Raw genomic sequence first — 21,457 nt, forward strand, 5'->3', positions numbered from 1 at the left:
GAGATGAATGGTCTTATCCTAGAGGTGGAATAAAAGAAGATTGTTAAGATCTTCATAAAGATGATTAAAAACGCAGTTGTAAGCTCGATTTGACTCATTGGAATATATGGTATGAATTGTAGAGATGATATTATTCGGCGTTGTTTAAGAAATGGTTCCTCAGCTCAATGTCAGACTGTCAATAGGCGAATTTCTGAAGGATCCAAGACATAGTCTTAGACCTTGATGGTGGGTAGAATCCACTTGCTTAAGATTTCTTTTGCATTTCCAAACTTTACACTCAAATCCTGCACGAGACAAATGGTGCATGTCGAGTCTATGACGTCACATGTGATGTGTTCATTAGCGTCGGTTCACACAACATAACAGTATGTTCGTTTGTGCATCGAACCAATCTAATTATCTCTTAAATATGAATACGTCTTCATATATTAAACCAACATGTATGGTGTTCGCGTTTCTTTTGTCGATGAGTATATTTATTAAACGGGGCAAACAGTTGTACTTTGACACACGTGAAGGTTCACGTACTGATAACATGTCAGTTTCATTGATTGAAACATATTTATTCACAAGGAGTGAACGGGATTGGGGGACAAGTTCTTCCAACTTTGAATGCCCTCTCCCTGGTATTTACAGAAAAAAATCACAATTCAAATTCAATATATATGCATACAGCACTATAGAGAAGACATAAGAGAGAGAGAGAGAGAAAGAGAGAGAGAGAGACAGAGAGAGAGAGAGAGAGAGAGAGATGCATTGTTTAATGAACAGTTCTTTAATCCTCTAAAAGCGTAGGCCAATGGGAGGACAACGGCAGATGGGGTAGGCGATGTGGCAGATGGGGGTAGGCGATGTGGCAGATGGGGTAGGCGATGTGGTAGATGGGGGTAGGCGATGTGGCAGGTGGGGGTAGGCGGTGTGGCAGATGGGGGTAGGCGATGTGGCAGATTGGGGTAAGCGATGTGGCAAATGGGGGTAGGCGATGTGGCAGGTGGGGGTCAGCGATGTGGCAGGTGGGGGTAGGCGATGTGGCAGATGGGGTAGGCGATGTGGCAGATGGGGGTAGGCTATGTGGCAGGTGGGGGTAAGCGATGTGGCAGATGGGGGTAGGCTATGTGGCAGGTGGGGGTAAGCGATGTGGCAGATGGGGGTAGGCTATGTGGCAGATTGGGCTAAGCGATGTGGCAGATGGGGTAGGCGATGTGGCAGATTGGGTAGGCGATGTGGCAGGTGGGGGTAAGCGATGTGGCAGATGGTGGTAGGCGATGTGGCAGGTGGGAGTAAGCGATGTGGCAGATGGGGTAGGCGATGTGGTAGGTGGGGGTAGGAGATGTGGCAGATTGGGTAGGCGATGTGGCAGGTGGGGGTAAGCGATGTGGCAGATGGGGTAGGCGATGTGGCAGGTGGGGGTAAGCGATGTGGCAGATGGGGCTAAGCGATGTGGCAGATTGGGTAGGCGACGTGGCAGACGGGGGTAGGCGATGTGGCAGATGGGGGTAGGCGATGTGGCAGGTGGGGATAAGCGATGTGGCAGATGGGGGTAGGCGATGTAGCAGATGGGGCTAAGCGATGTGACAGATGGGGTAGGCAATGTGGCAGATGGTGGTAGGCGATGTGGCAGGTGGGGGTAGGCGATTTGGCAGATTGGGTAGGCGATGTGGCAGGTGGGGGTAAGCGATGTGGCAGATGGGGTAGGCGATGTGGCAGGTGGGGGTAAGCGATGTGGCAGATGGGGCTAAGCGATGTGGCAGGTGGGGTTAGGCGATGTGGCAGGTGGGGGTAGGCGATGTGGCAGATTGGGTAGGCGATGTGGCAGGTGGGGGTAAGCGATGTGGCAGATGGGGGTAGGCGATGTGGCAGATGGGGGTAAGCGATGTGGCAGATGGGGTAGGCGATGTGGCAGACGGGGGTAGGCGATGTGGCAGATGGTGGTAGGCTATGTGGCAGATTGGGTAGGCGATGTGGCAGGTGGGGGTAAGCGATGTGGCAGATCGGGGTAGGCGATGTGGCAGGTGGGGGTAAGCGATTTGGCAGATGGGGTAAGCGATGTGGCAAGATGGGGTTAGCGATTTGGCAGGTGGGGTAAGCGATGTGGCAGATGGGGGTAAGCTATGTGGCAGGTGGGGTAAGCGATGTGGCAGGTGGGGTGAGCGATGTGGCAAGATTGGGTAAGCGATGTGGCAAGATGGGGTAAGCGATGTGGCAGATGGGGTAGGCTATGTGGCAGATTGGGTAAGCGATGTGGCAGGTGGGGTAAGCGATTTGGCAGGTGGGGTAAGCGATGTGGCAGATGGGGTAAGCGATTTGGCAGATGGGGTAAGCGATGTGGCAAGATGGGGTAAGCGATTTGGCAGATGGGGTAACCGATGTGGCAGATGGGGTTAGCGATTTGGCAGGTGGGGTAAGCGATTTGGCAGGTGGGGTAAGCGATGTGGCAGATGGGGGTAAGCGATTTGGCAGGTGGGGTAAGCGATGTGGCAGATGGGGTAAGCGATGTGGCAGATTGGGTAAGCGAGGCACACATTTACTCTGATATCTGGGACACACTCCTCACGAGGAACTAACAGCTTACACACAGGGCTCCATTGAGATTCCGTGTTAGACGATGTCCCAAGCACCGTTTTCTTGTCATGCGAGGCGACTTCAGTCAGTTTGGCTCCAAATGAAAACGATAGATTGCAAAATAACTTAAAATCGGTAATAGCCTATTAAATGTCAATATTGTACACCGCATGAATACCCTTTATCATCCAAAACTGGCTCCCACAGGAGATATCGCTTGGATTAGAGGTACAACGGTAAAAGGAACCAGCACAACACGTACTGCACGTGCCACATGGCATGCGTCGTTGTTGACTGACAACATGCGCTACTCAGCTGATGTGAAACAGTTGATTTTTAAGGTATATGATTTCTTTCAGTGCGTACCTGAATAAAAAACAGGTATCTATTACATTGTGTCTACTTTGTCATCCGTCAACTTCTAAAATCAATAACGCCGCCTCGTGAAGATCCGGGGTAGAATAGGTCTTCAGCAACCCATACTTGCCGCAAGAGACGACTATGCTTGTCGTAAGAGGAGACTAACGGGATCGGGTGCTCAGGCTCGCTGAATTGGTTGATGCATGTCATCCTATCCCATTTGCGTTGATCGATGCCCGTGCGATCAATCACTGGATTGTCTGGTCCAGACTATGTACAGACCGCCGTTATTTGGCCGGAAAATAGCCGAGTGTTGCGTAAAACAACAAACAAACAAACAAACGGGTCTCAACTTATGAGAAATGTCTTTCAAACAATATTTTGAAAGTACTTAGAGTTGTTCGCCTTGAAGTGCCCCCAGTAAATGCTGCTAAGTCGGTGTTTTGTGTGAAGGCGACATAGTATGTTTTTTTAATGAGAGAACACTTATCCACAAGAACATTTGTACAATTATCTACTCGACACGTTATGCTATCGTTACTAGGGATATAAAACTACATTAGTGTTGCCTTTGAAATTGGACAATGTCTTATTTTCCTGCGAGACAAGTTCATTGATTATTCATTTTGTATCTTTTTTTTAAACATTATATTGCCTCACGCTAATGTGCAGCGTAAAATGAACGAAAAAGGCTCCTCTTAATGGAGAATTAGACATAATAACCCAAACTAGTTTCCCTTCAAAGCGTTGCGAGGTATTGTGCAAATGCATGCGTGTGTAAGTGCATGGAAATGCATGGCTTTGTTTGTGTTTGTGACGGGTGCCACCAGTGGGGCAGGATACGTTCACCTTTTCGCGAACACCTGGTATCATCACCAAATGAAAGGTTTTCGACCCGTAAAGATCCGGGGTAGAATAAGTCTTCAGCAACCCATGCTTGCCGTAACAGGCGACTATGCTTGTCGTAAAAGGCGACTAACGGGATCGGGTGGTCAGGCTCGCTGACTTGGTTGATATTTACAGACCGCCGTCATATAGCTGGAATATTGCTGAGTGTGGCGTAAAACAACAACCAAACCAAAACCAATTGCGTGGATCGATGCTCATGATGTCAATCACTGGATTTTGTCTGGTCCCGACTTGATTATTTACAGACCGCCGTCATATAGCTGGAATATTGCTGCGTGCGGCGTTAAACAACAAAAAAACAAACAAATGAAAGGTTTTCATAAACACAATGCCATACTTTTTGTGTAGTCGGAATCGTACCGTGGACTAGTAGCAGGGCGGGAAATTACCCTTTACACGAACACCAAGTTTCAACATTGATTATCAGCGATCCATTCACCACTGTTTTGCCTAGAACACCCAGTGGAATCTGCTGAAGCGGATAATCGAGACTGGTTATTTTATGGCGTTGATGTGCTATGGTTACGATGGTGAGTGAATGGGCACGTGGTGGGTGACATGGTCACCATTTGCATGTTCTAAGTCTGTTTCATCAGTTGCATAGACTAACCTAGAACTATAACGGGGATTCGAACCCACAATCATAGGTTTCTGGCGTGCCCAAGGGACGCAACTCTGCACAGCGAATAGCGGTGCCTGAGATGATTGGGCCACGTGTGTCACCTATGATTGTAGTTAGCAGTTACATATTTATTCATGTTCAGTTAAGAAATACGTACAGTTTGTTTTTGAGGGGTAGAGAAATCTAAATTACTTTTCTGAGAGTGAGTGAGTGAGTTGGGTTTAACGTCGCTTTTACCACTATTCCACTTATATCACGGTGTCAGCTTAATGTGGGAGGAAAGCCCGAAGTGATGCAGGTCTCAGATGTTTACCACTTCGGTGAAACCCACGAGCATGGGTATGGTGCTGACAAACCTAGAAACATAATCGGGGCGAACCGGGATTCGAACCCATGTGATTAAAGGAATGGTTTTTCACTTTTTGCTCATGCACTGAAGGTATATCAGTCTGGCCTATAGCCATATTGTTTGGTGAAGGATCCGAAGATGAAATCCAAAGTCAAATTAAGCCTCTTGCTGCCTCCACTAGAAAATGTGCGTTTACTTTTATGTACTTTCTGCCGACATACGGACAACCTAACCGCTGGTAAGGACAGCGTGGAACGTCTATCATGTTTTTTACAACAGGTTTGCCTGGCCAAGACTAGATTATTTCCATACCAGCAAGAGCAAGCTGGAAACATCGAAATGATCAAAGCTTTATTAGGTCCCAAGGGAACAAAAAAACTATAACTCTTAAAAAAATAGAGGATATTCGTAAAAAAAGGGTGGTTACAGATGGTTACAGAAATACATAAAAGGTATCGAGCGATGGTAATGGATGTATAAGAAAAAGGAAGAACTAGGTGTTACATAACAATAAAAAAAAATGAAGGTTGTTCGATAATTATTGTCAAACATTCCTTTATTCGGCGTGGCTTGGTCCGAATCAATCGCCCAATTTCAATTTGAGGGAGTCTTGTCCACTCCTCTTTGACGTCGGCGTACACGTCTCCTGATCATGTCCCAGACGTGCCCTATAGGGGGAAGGTCTGACTGGCCATTGCATCCTTGTGATGAGTTGCTGCTGGAGGTATAAGTCTTAAAAGACAAAATGTGGATCAGCATGCCGCGCAAACGGTAAAGCTATTGTCCCAGCATGGTGTCTTGTAGTGCTGTCTAGTGCCTCGTGTCTAGTGTCTAGTGTCTGTGGACAATATGTAGTGACGTACTGAAAGTCACAGTGGCCCAACCCCATTTCTGTATGGTTGTCAAAGCCTATCCGGAAAGTCCAGAGCGAATAATTTGTTTTTTGTTTGTTTGTTGTTTAACGCCGCACTCAGCAATTTTCCAGCTATATGACGTCGGTCTGTAAAATTATCGAGTCTGGACCAGACAATCCAGTGACTGACATCATGAGCATCGATCAACGCAGTTGGGATCGATGACATGTATCAACAAAATCAGCGAGCCTGACCACCCGATCCCATTAGTCGCCTTTTACGACAAGCATAGTCGCCTTTTAAGGCTATCAAAAGTGAACATCGATCTTAATGGCTGTTTGAGTTCAAGTCTTTGAAATGCATTTAGAAGTGAAACACATAAGGATGAGAATATATGGATGTCAAATTCTTTATTATGAGGAACTAAACTTTTCGGAGTATAATCTTACTCCTTCATCCAATTCATTCACCTGATGAAGGAGTAAACAAATTGACTGGCTGGCTTCAGAAAAACGTATGTGTGATGAAGCCGCAAAATCTATCAGTGATTTCAGAAGTTGAGCCAGGATTTAAAACAGTTAATTATTATCGTCGTGATATTATCCACCGATATCATACATCTATTTTGAACGATCAATATAATGTCAGACCCGGAGAGCGGAAGGTCCGGGGTTCGATCCCCGGCCGCGTCATACCAAAAGACGTTAAAAGATGGTACTTGTTGTTACCCTGTCTGGCGCTCGGCATTAAGGGGCTAAAACAAAGACTGGTCGGCTCGGAGTCAGTATACTGTGTCTGAGTGGGGTATTCATGTCAAACTGCGGCATGGTATCTCAGTGGGCTAGCACTATAAATCGGCATCAGTCCGGACTAGTACAAGCAGCCACACACACACGTGCATGCACGTCGCTATATAAGTGCAATAATCTTGGAGGCGACGTTAAACCCAATTTCACCTCACCTCACCTAATGTCAGAAATTATGTGTGTGAATGACAAGACATATTATAGTGACTATCTCTACAACACCAGGGTCAGGACTGGCCCCAAGCAACGTTTGCTGGTTGTAAGAGGCGACTAAATAGAACGGGTGGTCAAACGACGGTTGTGTTCATGATATCAATCACTGGATTGTCTGGTCTTGAACCATGCTGTGAGCGGCGTTAGCCAGCGAAGCAACAAACAAAGATATCTGCGCTGTTCTCGACCTTTCAAGTTACAGCAATGCGATTGTGACAACGTTGTCTCCCTCAAAATTAATTAAATTTTGAATTTATATTTGTAACCATAATTATACGATCTTACACCGGCAAATGTCACGGGTTGAGGTCTATCGCTTTCTTTGTAAGGCACAGGTATGGTAAAATCTTCAGCTGAGCAAGGCGCTAAACATTATCTATAAATAACACGTGAGGATGACGTCAATGCATAGGGTATTATTTTGGTTTTCATATTTTTGGTCTTGGTTGCAGTATACGGATACGTCAGTTTCATACGTCAGGAAATATAGATTCTTCATGTCAATGTGCCTACCAAATGGTTGTTTAACGCCGCACTCAGCAATATATCTAGCTATATGACGGCGGTCTGTAAATAACCGATTCTGGACCAGACAATCCAGTGATTAATATCATGAGCTTGGATCGACGAAATTGGGATCGATGATATGCATCAACCAAGTCAGCGAGCCTGACCACCCGATCCCGTTAGTCGCCTCTTACGAGCAGCATAGTCACCTTTTACGGCAAGCATGGGTTGCTGAAGACCTATTCTACCCCGGATGTTCGTATTCGTATTGTAAAAAGCAATGACATGATGGTGTGATACGTACATGCCATACTCCTGCAACTCCAACCCTTGGTGTCTACATTTCACTACTTATGAGGTAACATCGAACAAGCTCTTTCTACTCTGAGGTAACATCGAACAAGCTCTTTCTACTCTGAGGTAACATCGAACATACTCTTTCTACTCTGAGGTAACATCGAACATGTCTTTCTACTCTGAGGTAACATCGAACATGTCTTTCTACTCTGAGGTAACATCGAACAAGCTCCTTCTACTCTGAGGTAACATCGAACATGTCTTTCTACTCTGAGGTAACATCGAACATGTCTTTCTACTCTGAGGTAACATCGAACATACTCTTTCTACTCTGAGGTAACATCGAACATGTCTTTCTACTCTGAGGTAACATCGAACATGTCTTTCTACTCTGAGGTAACATCGAACATGTCTTTCTACTCTGAGGCAACATCGAAGAAGTTCTTTCTACTCTGAGGTAACATCGAACATGTCTTTCTACTCTGAGGTAACATCGAACATGTCTTTCTACTCTGAGGTAACATCGAACAAGCTCCTTCTACTCTGAGGTCACATCGAACATGTCTTTCTACTCTGAGGTAACATCGAACATGTCTTTCTACTCTGAGGTAACATCGAACAAGCTCTTTCTACTCTGAGGTCACATGGAACATGTCTTTCTACTCTGAGGTAACATCGAACAAGCTCTTTCTACTCTGAGGTAACATCGAACATGCTCTTTCTTCTCTGAGGTAACATCGAACATGTCTTTCTACTCTGAGGTAACATCGAACATGTCTTTCTACTCTGAGGTAACATCGAACATGTCTTTCTACTCCGAGGTAACATCGAACATGTCTTTCTACTCTGAGGTAACATCGAACATGTCTTTCTACTCTGAGGTAACATCGAAGAAGTTCTTTCTACTCTGAGGTAACATCGAACATGTCTTTCTACTCTGAGGTAACATCGAACATGTCTTTCTACTCTGAGGTAACATCGAACAAGCTCCTTCTACTCTGAGTTCACATCGAACATGTCTTTCTACTCTGAGGTAACATCGAACATGTCTTTCTACTCTGAGGTAACATCGAACATGTCTTTCTTCTCTGAGGTAACATCGAACATGTCTTTCTACTCTGAGGTCACATCGAACATGTCTTTCTTCTCTGAGGTAACATCGAACATGTCTTTCTACTCTGAGGTCACATCGAACATGTCTTTCTTCTCTGAGGTAACATCGAAGATGTCTTTCTACTCTGAGGTCACATCGAACATGTCTTTCTACTCTGAGGTAACATCGAACATGTCTTTCTACTCTAGGTAACATCGAGCATGTCTTTCTACTCTGAGGTCACATCGAACATGTCTTTCTACTCTGAGGTAACATCGAACATGTCTTTCTACTCTGAGGTAATATCGAACATGTCTTTCTACTCTGAGGTAACATCGAACATGTCTTTCTACTCTGAGGTAACATCGAACATGCTCTTTCTTCTCTGAGGTAACATCGAACATGTCTTTCTACTCTGAGGTAACATCGAACATGTCTTTCTACTCTGAGGTAACATCGAACATACTCTTTCTACTCTGAGGTAACATCGAACATGTCTTTCTACTCTGAGGTAACATCGAACATGTCTTTCTACTCTGAGGTAACATCGAACATGTCTTTCTACTCTGAGGCAACATCGAAGAAGTTCTTTCTACTCTGAGGTAACATCGAACATGTCTTTCTACTCTGAGGTAACATCGAACATGTCTTTCTACTCTGAGGTAACATCGAACAAGCTCCTTCTACTCTGAGGTCACATCGAACATGTCTTTCTACTCTGAGGTAACATCGAACATGTCTTTCTACTCTGAGGTAACATCGAACAAGCTCTTTCTACTCTGAGGTCACATGGAACATGTCTTTCTACTCTGAGGTAACATCGAACAAGCTCTTTCTACTCTGAGGTAACATCGAACATGTCTTTCTTCTCTGAGGTAACATCGAACATGTCTTTCTACTCTGAGGTAACATCGAACATGTCTTTCTACTCTGAGGTCACATCGAACATGTCTTTCTACTCTGAGGTAACATCGAACATGTCTTTCTACTCTGAGGTAACATCGAACATGTCTTTCTACTCTGAGGTAACATCGAAGAAGTTCTTTCTACTCTGAGGTAACATCGAACATGTCTTTCTACTCTGAGGTAACATCGAACATGTCTTTCTACTCTGAGGTAACATCGAACAAGCTCCTTCTACTCTGAGGTCACATCGAACATGTCTTTCTACTCTGAGGTAACATCGAACATGTCTTTCTACTCTGAGGTAACATCGAACATGTCTTTCTTCTCTGAGGTAACATCGAACATGTCTTTCTACTCTGAGGTCACATCGAACATGTCTTTCTTCTCTGAGGTAACATCGAACATGTCTTTCTACTCTGAGGTCACATCGAACATGTCTTTCTTCTCTGAGGTAACATCGAACATGTCTTTCTACTCTGAGGTCACATCGAACATGTCTTTCTACTCTGAGGTAACATCGAACATGTCTTTCTACTCTAGGTAACATCGAGCATGTCTTTCTACTCTGAGGTCACATCGAACATGTCTTTCTACTCTGAGGTAACATCGAACATGTCTTTCTACTCTGAGGTAATATCGAACATGTCTTTCTACTCTGAGGTAACATCGAACATGTCTTTCTACTCTGAGGTAACATCGAACATGCTCTTTCTTCTCTGAGGTAACATCGAACATGTCTTTCTACTCTGAGGTAACATCGAACATGTCTTTCTACTCTGAGGTAACATCGAGCATGTCTTTCTACTCTGAGGTCACATCGAACATGTCTTTCTACTCTGAGGTAACATCGAACATGTCTTTCTACTCTGAGGTAATATCGAACATGTCTTTCTACTCTGAGGTCACATCGAACATGTCTTTCTACTCTGAGGTAACATCGAACATGTCTTTCTACTCTGAGGTAACATCGAACATGCTCTTTCTAGTCTGAGGTAACATCCAACATGTCTTTCTACTCTGAGGTAACATCGAACATGTCTTTCTACTCTGAGGTAACATCGAACAAGCTCCTTCTACTCTGAGGTAACATCGAACATGTCTTTCTACTCTGAGGTAACATCGAACATGTCTTTCTACTCTGAGGTAACATCGAACATACTCTTTCTACTCTGAGGTCACATCGAACATGTCTTTCTACTCTGAGGTAACATCGAACAAGCTCTTTCTACTCTGAGGTAACATCGAACATGTCTTTCTACTCTGAGGTAACATCGAACATGTCTTTCTACTCTGAGGTAACATCGAACATGTCTTTCTACTCTGAGGTAACATCGAACATGTCTTTCTTCTCTGAGGTAACATCGAACATGTCTTTCTACTCTGAGGTAACATCGAACATGTCTTTCTACTCTGAGGTAACATCGAACAAGCTCCTTCTACTCTGAGGTCACATCGAACATGTCTTTCTACTCTGAGGTAACATCGAACATGTCTTTCTACTCTGAGGTAACATCGAACATGTCTTTCTTCTCTGAGGTAACATCGAACATGTCTTTCTACTCTGAGGTCACATCGAACATGTCTTTCTTCTCTGAGGTAACATCGAACATGTCTTTCTACTCTGAGGTCACATCGAACATGTCTTTCTTCTCTGAGGTAACATCGAACATGTCTTTCTACTCTGAGGTCACATCGAACATGTCTTTCTACTCTGAGGTAACATCGAACATGTCTTTCTACTCTAGGTAACATCGAGCATGTCTTTCTACTCTGAGGTCACATCGAACATGTCTTTCTACTCTGAGGTAACATCGAACATGTCTTTCTACTCTGAGGTAATATCGAACATGTCTTTCTACTCTGAGGTAACATCGAACATGTCTTTCTACTCTGAGGTAACATCGAACATGCTCTTTCTTCTCTGAGGTAACATCGAACATGTCTTTCTACTCTGAGGTAACATCGAACATGTCTTTCTACTCTGAGGTAACATCGAGCATGTCTTTCTACTCTGAGGTCACATCGAACATGTCTTTCTACTCTGAGGTAACATCGAACATGTCTTTCTACTCTGAGGTAATATCGAACATGTCTTTCTACTCTGAGGTCACATCGAACATGTCTTTCTACTCTGAGGTAACATCGAACATGTCTTTCTACTCTGAGGTAACATCGAACATGCTCTTTCTACTCTGAGGTAACATCCAACATGTCTTTCTACTCTGAGGTAACATCGAACATGTCTTTCTACTCTGAGGTAACATCGAACAAGCTCCTTCTACTCTGAGGTAACATCGAACATGTCTTTCTACTCTGAGGTAACATCGAACATGTCTTTCTACTCTGAGGTAACATCGAACATACTCTTTCTACTCTGAGGTCACATCGAACATGTCTTTCTACTCTGAGGTCACATCGAACATGTCTTTCTTCTCTGAGGTAACATCGAACATGTCTTTCTACTCTGAGGTCACATCGAACATGTCTTTCTACTCTGAGGTAACATCGAACATGTCTTTCTACTCTAGGTAACATCGAGGATGTCTTTCTACTCTGAGGTCACATCGAACATGTCTTTCTACTCTGAGGTAACATCGAACATGTCTTTCTACTCTGAGGTAATATCGAACATGTCTTTCTACTCTGAGGTAACATCGAACATGTCTTTCTACTCTGAGGTAACATCGAACATGCTCTTTCTTCTCTGAGGTAACATCGAACATGTCTTTCTACTCTGAGGTAACATCGAACATGTCTTTCTACTCTGAGGTAACATCGAGCATGTCTTTCTACTCTGAGGTCACATCGAACATGTCTTTCTACTCTGAGGTAACATCGAACATGTCTTTCTACTCTGAGGTAATATCGAACATGTCTTTCTACTCTGAGGTCACATCGAACATGTCTTTCTACTCTGAGGTAACATCGAACATGTCTTTCTACTCTGAGGTAACATCGAACATGCTCTTTCTACTCTGAGGTAACATCCAACATGTCTTTCTACTCTGAGGTAACATCGAACATGTCTTTCTACTCTGAGGTAACATCGAACAAGCTCCTTCTACTCTGAGGTAACATCGAACATGTCTTTCTACTCTGAGGTAACATCGAACATGTCTTTCTACTCTGAGGTAACATCGAACATACTCTTTCTACTCTGAGGTCACATCGAACATGTCTTTCTACTCTGAGGTAACATCGAACAAGCTCTTTCTACTCTGAGGTAACATCGAACATGTCTTTCTACTCTGAGGTAACATCGAACATGTCTTTCTACTCTGAGGTAACATCGAACATGTCTTTCTACTCTGAGGTAACATCGAACATGTCTTTCTACTCTGAGGTAACATCGAACATGTCTTTCTACTCTGAGGTAACATCGAACATGTCTTTCTACTCTGAGGTAACATCGAAGAAGTTCTTTCTACTCTGAGGTAACATCGAACATGTCTTTCTACTCTGAGGTAACATCGAACATGTCTTTCTACTCTGAGGTAACATCGAACAAGCTCCTTCTACTCTGAGGTCACATCGAACATGTCTTTCTACTCTGAGGTAACATCGAACATGTCTTTCTACTCTGAGGTAACATCGAACATACTCTTTCTACTCTGAGGTCACATGGAACATGTCTTTCTACTCTGAGGTCACATCGAACATGTCTTTCTACTCTGAGGTCACATCGAACATGTCTTTCTACTCTGAGGTAACATCGAACATACTCTTTCTACTCTGAGGTCACATCGAACATACTCTTTCTACTCTGAGGTCACATCGAACATGTCTTTCTACTCTGAGGTCACATGGAACAAGCTCTTTCTACTCTGAGGTCACATCGAACATACTCTTTCTACTCTGAGGTCACATCGAACATGTCTTTCTACTCTGAGGTAACATCGAACATGTCTTTCTTCTCTGAGGTAACATCGAACATGTCTTTCTACTCTGAGGTAACATCGAACATGTCTTTCTACTCTAGGTAACATCGAGCATGTCTTTCTACTCTGAGGTCACATCGAACATGTCTTTCTACTCTGAGGTAACATCGAACATGTCTTTCTACTCTGAGGTAATATCGAACATGTCTTTCTACTCTGAGGTAACATCGAACATGTCTTTCTACTCTGAGGTAACATCGAACATGCTCTTTCTTCTCTGAGGTAACATCGAACATGTCTTTCTACTCTGAGGTAACATCGAACATGTCTTTCTACTCTCAGGTAACATCGAGCATGTCTTTCTACTCTGAGGTCACATGGAACATGTCTTTCTACTCTGAGGTAACATCGAACATGTCTTTCTACTCTGAGGTAACATCGAACATGTCTTTCTTCTCTGAGGTAACATCGAACATGTCTTTCTACTCTGAGGTAACATCGAGCATGTCTTTCTACTCTGAGGTCACATGGAACATGTCTTTCTACTCTGAGGTAACATCGAACATGTCTTTCTACTCTGAGGTAACATCGAACATGTCTTTCTACTCTGAGGTAACATCGAACATGTCTTTCTTCTCTGAAGTAACATCGAACATGTCTTTCTACTCTGAGGTAACATCGAACATGTCTTTCTACTCTAGGTAACATCGAGCATGTCTTTCTACTCTGAGGTCACATCGAACATGTCTTTCTACTCTGAGGTAACATCGAACATGTCTTTCTACTCTGAGGTAACATCGAACATGTCTTTCTACTCTGAGGTAACATCGAACATGTCTTTCTACTCTGAGGTAACATCGAACATGCTCTTTCTTCTCTGAGGTAACATCGAACATGTCTTTCTACTCTGAGGTAACATCGAACATGTCTTTCTACTCTCAGGTAACATCGAGCATGTCTTTCTACTCTGAGGTCACATGGAACATGTCTTTCTACTCTGAGGTAACATCGAACATGTCTTTCTACTCTGAGGTAATATCGAACATGTCTTTCTACTCTGAGGTCACATCGAACATGTCTTTCTACTCTGAGGTAACATCGAACATGTCTTTCTACTCTGAGGTAACATCGAACATGCTCTTTCTACTCTGAGGTAACATCCAACATGTCTTTCTACTCTGAGGTAACATCGAACATGCTCTTTCTATTCTGAGGTAACATCGAACATGCTCTTTCTACTCTGAGGTAACATCGAAGAAGTTCTTTCTACTCTGAGGTAACATCGAACAAGCTCTTTCTACTCTGAGGTAACATCGAACATGTCTTTCTACTCTAGGTAACATCGAGCATGTCTTTCTACTCTGAGGTCACATCGAACATGTCTTTCTACTCTGAGGTAACATCGAACATGTCTATCTACTCTGAGGTAACATCGAACATGTCTTTCTACTCTGAGGTAACATCGAACATGTCTTTCTACTCTGAGGTAACATCGAACATGTCTTTCTACTCTGAGGTAACATCGAACATGCTCTTTCTACTCTGAGGTAACATCGAACATGTCTTTCTACTCTGAGGTAACATCGAACATGCTCTTTCTACTCTGAGGTAACATCGAACATGCTCTTTCTACTCTGAGGTAACATCGAACAAGCTCTTTCTACTCTGAGGTAACATTGAACAAGCTCTTTCTACTCTGAGGTAACATCGAAGATGCTCCTTCTACTCTGAGGTAACATCGAACATGCTCCTTCTACTCTGAGGTAACATTGAACATGCTCCTTCTACTCTGAGGTAACATCGAACATGTCTTTCCACCAGACCCGTGAAGATCCGGGGTAGAATAGGTCTTCAGCAACCCATGCTTGCCGTTAAAGGCGACTATGCTTGTCGTAAGGGGCGACTAACGGGATCGGGTGGTCAGGCTCGCTGACTTTATTGATGCACGTCATCGATCCCAATTGCGTGGATCGATGCTCATGATATTAATCACTGGATTGTCTGGTCCAGACTCGATTATTTACAGACCGCCGTCATATAGCTGGAAGTCCGACGTTAAACAAACAACAAATGCTTTAATTTTATTGCAAGTGTTTGAAAATAATTATTTGGCCTTTCTTTCAATTATTATGATTGGCATAATGAACCTTCATATAATATAATTTAGAAATATATTTAGTATTTAGCATTTTTACAATTATAATAATAATAAAATTAACCTACTTACAACTATTTTAGAAAATATAACAGCAACTGTTTCAAAATGGGTTGACGTGTAACAAAATCGATATCAAATGCAAACGGATAAAACAAAAAAATACTTTCCAACAATTTTAATACTTTTGGGGATAATGGAAGTCCATTCTCTGGTGCAACTCTACTCGGCCGTAATGCAAGAACTGTCTTTATTGGTTCCATTAACTTTTGACACAATGCATCAAACATGTCTGAGACATCATAAAACGAAAGTAGGACAGAGACGTCTTTCCCCATCTCGATAAGCTTATTTATACGTTTTCATTTGATAAACAGCCCCTGGTCATGCATAGTTGCTTTCCGTTAGCCAAAGCAGGATTAGTTTTGTTTCGATTAATTCCAGCAGACATTAATGATTTCAGTCGCTTGTTCTCAGGTAGATACATATCCGCTTTTAGAATAAGCTGTTTGTTTTGTTTGTTTGTTGTTTAACGCCGCACTCAGCAATATTCCAGCTTTATATCGGCGCTCTGTAAATAATCGAGTCTGGACCAGACAATCAAGTGGTTGATATCATGTGCATCGATCCACGCAATTGGGATTCGATGACAAGCATACCATTATACCACTGGACAAAGTATATGGAAGTCAGTACATTGTGAATACCATCAAAGATAAGACTATGCAGCAATTTAAAGAAAATTGGAGGAACGAGGTTTCACATCAGGAAGGAAAGAGAGGAATCGGCGGAAATAAGCTAAGAACTTACAACAGTTTCAAGGAAGGTTACGAAACGGAGTATTATGTTCGAACCCCTATGCCGAGGAGATACAGGTCGGCTTTAGCCAAGTTCAATAGTGGGGTGGCGCCCCTCAAAGTAGAGACTGGATGCCACACAAACACGCCCCTAGATGAAAGAATATGTCCATTTTGTGCTGTTGGTATAGAAGAAGAAGAGCACGTATTACTAAGATGTCCTAACTATGAAACCGAAAGAGAAGAACTGTTAAGAAAATGTTGCGATGTAGAAGACCATTTCAAGAATTTCGATGATCCGAGAAAAGCCAGTTTTATCCGGTCTTCCCAAGATGTGATATATTTAAGTGCCAAAACCTGCTTTAACATTTTATCTAAAAGATATGATTGCCTTTATTCTTAATTCATGGTTTTACTTTTATATGCGTTGTAGTTTATGTACCTTTTATTTATATTTTAATATGCTCTTTTTATGAAAAGTCTCTCGTAACCCTGTATGGGGTAGCTCGTTACATTTTATACTTGTATACTTTTACATATGATTTGTATTTGAGATATAAATTTGTGTATTTTAAAAGTATGTATAAATCATTGTCATGAGGTGAGACTATACAAGTCAGCGAGCCTGACCACCCGACCCCGTTAGTCGCCTCTTACGACAAGCATAGTCGCCTTTTACGGCAAGCATGGCTGAAGACCTATTCTACCCCGGATTTTCACGGGTTTTTAGAATAAGCAAAGATAGCGCAGTAATTTTGAGGGTATGAGTGAGAAACGGTGAGTTGGATTGAAGGCTGCTTTGAACAGTATTGTAGAAATATGAGAGTTTGGCCTCTCAGCTTGGTATGAGGGGAAAGCTTGAAGAGGTGCTGGTCCCAGCACTTTTTGATAGTGGTTCTACTAAGATGCTCTGCCAGTAGATCAAAGGAGCCGACAGTGCAATAAAGTAGATCTGTTTAGCTACGTCACAATTGGTTGACGTCATACCCTGTTCAGATTACGTACCCGTGACCTAACGTATCCTTGGTAACATTATTTTCTCATTCCTGTCAACCAGTGGTTGATATTATGAGCATGACCTATGACAGCAGGATACGTTGACATGTCCATTAAGTCCCCGAGTATGACCACCCAATCCATGTTGGATCCTAATTATAAGCCCAGGATAGTGAGTGAGTGAGTGAGTGAGTATGGTTTTACGCCGCTTTTAGCAATATTCCAGCAATATCACGGCGGGGGACACCAGAAATGGGCTTCACGCATTGTACCCCTGTCGGGAATCGAACCCGGGTCTTCGGCGTGACGAGCAAACGCTTTAACCACTAGGCTACCCGACTGCCCCTCCTATCAATCAAGATGGCGCATCGAAGCACACGAACATCCCACACGGCCCGTGAAGATCGGAGTGGAATAGATCTTCAGCAACCCATGCTTGTCGTAAAAGTCGTCTATGCCTGTCGTAAAAGACGACTAACGGGGATTCCATCAAAACTTGGTCAGTGTTAAATTCGCCTTCTTAGAAAGGTGGGGGCACGGGTGGCCCAGTCGTCTAAGGCGCCGCGATTCGCTGTGCAGAGTTTTGTCCCTTGGGCACGCCAGAATCCTATGATTGTTGGTCCGAATCCCGGTTCGCCCCGATTATGTTTCTAGGTTTGTCAGCACTATACCCGTGCTCGTGGGTTCACCGAAGTGGTAAACGTCTGAGACCTGCATCACTTCAGGCTTTCCCCCCACATTAAGCTGACACGCTGCGATATAACTGGAATATTGTTAAAAGCGGCGTTAAACCCAACTCACTCACTCACTCTCAGAAAAGTAATTTAGATTTCTCTACCCCTCAACAACAAACTGTACGTATTTCTTAACTGAACATGAATAAATATGTAACTGCTAACTACAATCATAGGTGACACAGGTGGCCCAATCATCTAAGGCACCGCTATTCGCTGTGCAGAGTTGCGTCCCTTGGGCACGCCAGATACCTATGATTGTGGGTTCGAATCCCGGTTCGCTCCGATTATAGTTCTAGGTTAGTCTATGCAACTGATGAAACAAACTTAGAACATGCAAATGGTGACCATCTCACCCACCACGTGTCCAGGAAGCAGATTTCCCATTACTTGAGGGCTATACTGAAATTTCAACGTTCACATTATGAGCAAATTACAGCATATTCAGAGTAGACGATAGTTGTCAGGCGAGTGCCACGATGTGAATTTTTAGACATAAAGTTTCAACTTGAGAGCCAGGGTACCGCGCTTTCCAAAGGATGTCTGGCGGTATGAATTTATTTAAAAATTAATAAAACCTTCAAAATGACACAAAAGCCAAAAAATATTTTCAGTTTATTTAGCGAAGACGACATTTGCTAGTTAACAATGCAGAAATGTGTCAGTTTCATTTAATATGTCAGCTTGAGAGGCAGGGTAGAGCATAGACTTGTACATGACCTCTCACGTAAACATACACGCTTACTCGTCCTAGAGCTCCAACTTGTGGGACACGTGGAGGTCCGGGGTAGAATAGGTCTTCAGCAACCCATGCTTGCCGTAACAGGCGACTATGCTTGTCGAAAGAGGCGACTAACGGGATCGGGTAGTCAGGCTCGCTGACGGTTGATGCATGTCACCGTATCCGAAGTGCATAAATCGATGCTCATGATGTCAATCACTGTATTGTCTGGTCCAGACTCGATTATGTACAGACCGCCGTCATATAGCTTGAATGTTGCTGGTTGCGGCGTTAAACAACAACAAAGAAAACTGCCTTGTGAATCGTCTCTTCATTAAATAAATGTCAGTGCATCTCTAAATAACACGCATACCCTTCTCGGAGCATTCAAACAATTGTCAACTCGTTGCGTAGTGGTTCACATATATTTCCCCGTATATTATATATATTTCAGATGCAATTTAAAGCACATCTGGACATGCGGAATTATACAGTATGATTGAACTCTGTCTTGGGTATATTTTTAAATGCAAGACATGTGTAAATCAAATATTATTTCTGAGGGATTCTTTGACGAAGAACTTGAAATCATACGCGCATTCTAATTGGTTTGTCGTATTTTCGCACATAACATTCATCGATATGAGGACGAGTCTTCTTGCAGGTTACAAAAAGGTGCGAGTGGTGACGAATGTTCTCGGAGCTCTGACTGGTCCATCGTTTCATTCATTAACTTACTGCACGTGTATTAATTAACTTACTGCACGTGTATTCATTAACTTACTGCACGTGTATTCATTATCTTACTGCACGTGTATTCATTAACTTACTGCACGTGTATTCATTATCTTACTGCATGTGTATTCATTAACTTACTGCACGTGTATTCATTAACTTACTGCATGTGTATTCATTAACTTACTGCACGTGTATTCATTATCTTACTGCACGTGTATTCATTAACTTACTGCACGTGTATTCATTAACTTACTGCACGTGTATTCATTAACTTACGGCACGTGTATCTCTCTAACAAGCTTACACGTCTTGGAGCTCTGACTTGAGAATAATATCTCACAATAATCTCAGCACGTATAACGAATCTCAGAGGTCTGAGTGAAATACGTTTTCTTTGTTGTTAAACAACCCCTACATGTGTTACCCAAATGTAATCCTCAATTTTTAATGCGTCACAATCCCCGTCAGCAGACAGTTCCACCACGGAATCTCATCATATAATGATGAACCAACATCCTTTCAAATGGAAGAGTGAAAACAATCGATACGTATTTCAGTTCAGCCTGAGAGAAAACGTGCGGAAAAATACACGTTTAAAAAACAAACAAAACAGATACACTGGAACAAAGAACAAGTTCTCGTTTCATGTTCTTATATAATGACATGACCTCAAAGATGTTCACGATAACAAAGAAGATATGGTATGGGCCTGAGGTGACAAAACGGCTAACTGTTCTGTTATTCGTGCAACTATTGATCATCCATTTCATATTACCAGTAACACAGTAAATTTAAAGTCACTGAATCCGTTTCACAAGGCTGTAGCGCTAAGATTAACTTACCTCTCATATTTTAACATAGTAACATAAACATATGATAGGCTTAGTGCTATGATCCCTTTGTGAAACGGGCCCTGATAAGACTATAGGTCCCAGCAACTCATGGTCTCTTAATGGCGACTAACTGGATCAGGTGGTTAGGCTCAGTTACGTATTTGATAGCTGGCCATCGTATCCTAGTTGCGTGAAGCCATGCTCATGATGTCAATCCCTGTGTTGTCTGGTCCATGCTACTTAATTACATACCACCGTCTGGAATATTGCAGAGTTAAACAAGAAAAACAACAACATATCTAATTTTAGATTGTGTACCAATGATGTTAAACGAATAGATTTCCAGTACAAATTCATAAATAGAGCTCAAATACCAAAAAAAGGATTTTTTGAAAATGAAGTTAATGTATGATGATATATGCTCATTTTGTGTCTCTGAATCTGAAAACCTATACCATGTGTATGTAGAATGTATATTTGTAAAGGGATTTTGGTTAGAAATTGAAGTGTACCTAAACTAGAAACTTGCATATGATATTCATATTACCATTCTGGATAAGTTTTTTTTGCTACAACAAAAACAACTACCTTTTCAACCACATAATTCTTCTTGCAAAAAATACATTCACCACTCAAGCATTAAGAAAACTCCATTATGCTTTCCTTTTTTCATAAAAGTATTAAAAGATGTATGTAAAATAGAAAAAAAATCATCGCGTTGAAAATAGGAGTATTAAGAGATTCCACAGAAAATGGAAGGAATTATCAGCCTACTTATTATAATTTCTCAGTCAATCAATAACTGATCATGTTTTTAGTTTCTATGAATTGCTACACATATATACCTCATGTACCAATGTTACATTTATTTCAAACTGAATTGAAATGAATATATTAAAAAAACAAAAAACAACAACATATTTTTGTACAACTATATGCAACCGGTCATTCACATGTTGTTGCTTTTTTGTTGCGTTTATATAAACCACCTCCGTAGTCTAGTGGTAGAGCGTCCGCCCGGAGAGCGGAAAGTCCGGGGTTCGATCCGCGGCTGCCTCATACCAAAAGACGTTAAAAGATGGTACTTGTTGTTACCCTGTCTGGAGCTCGGCATTAAGGGGCTA

The 21,457-nt window shown here is 42.5% G+C and overlaps 1 protein-coding gene across 1 annotated transcript in view; it reads right to left on the reverse strand.

Annotated features, from left to right (window-relative positions):
• Positions 1 to 1,114: 1,114 nt before the first annotated feature.
• LOC125371666 overlaps positions 1,115 to 21,457 on the reverse strand; it is a 107,165-nt gene continuing 86,822 nt past the window's right edge. Inside the window, exon 4 of the mRNA XM_048395421.1 lies at positions 1,115 to 1,738. Coding sequence (XP_048251378.1) covers positions 1,115 to 1,738 — 624 coding nt within the window. The remainder of the gene's footprint in view (positions 1,739 to 21,457) is intronic.

The sequence above is a fragment of the Haliotis rufescens genome, unplaced genomic scaffold, assembly GCF_023055435.1.
Source record: "Haliotis rufescens isolate VD_foot unplaced genomic scaffold, xgHalRufe1.0.p SCAF_14, whole genome shotgun sequence".
NCBI classification, from domain to species: domain Eukaryota; kingdom Metazoa; phylum Mollusca; class Gastropoda; order Lepetellida; family Haliotidae; genus Haliotis; species Haliotis rufescens.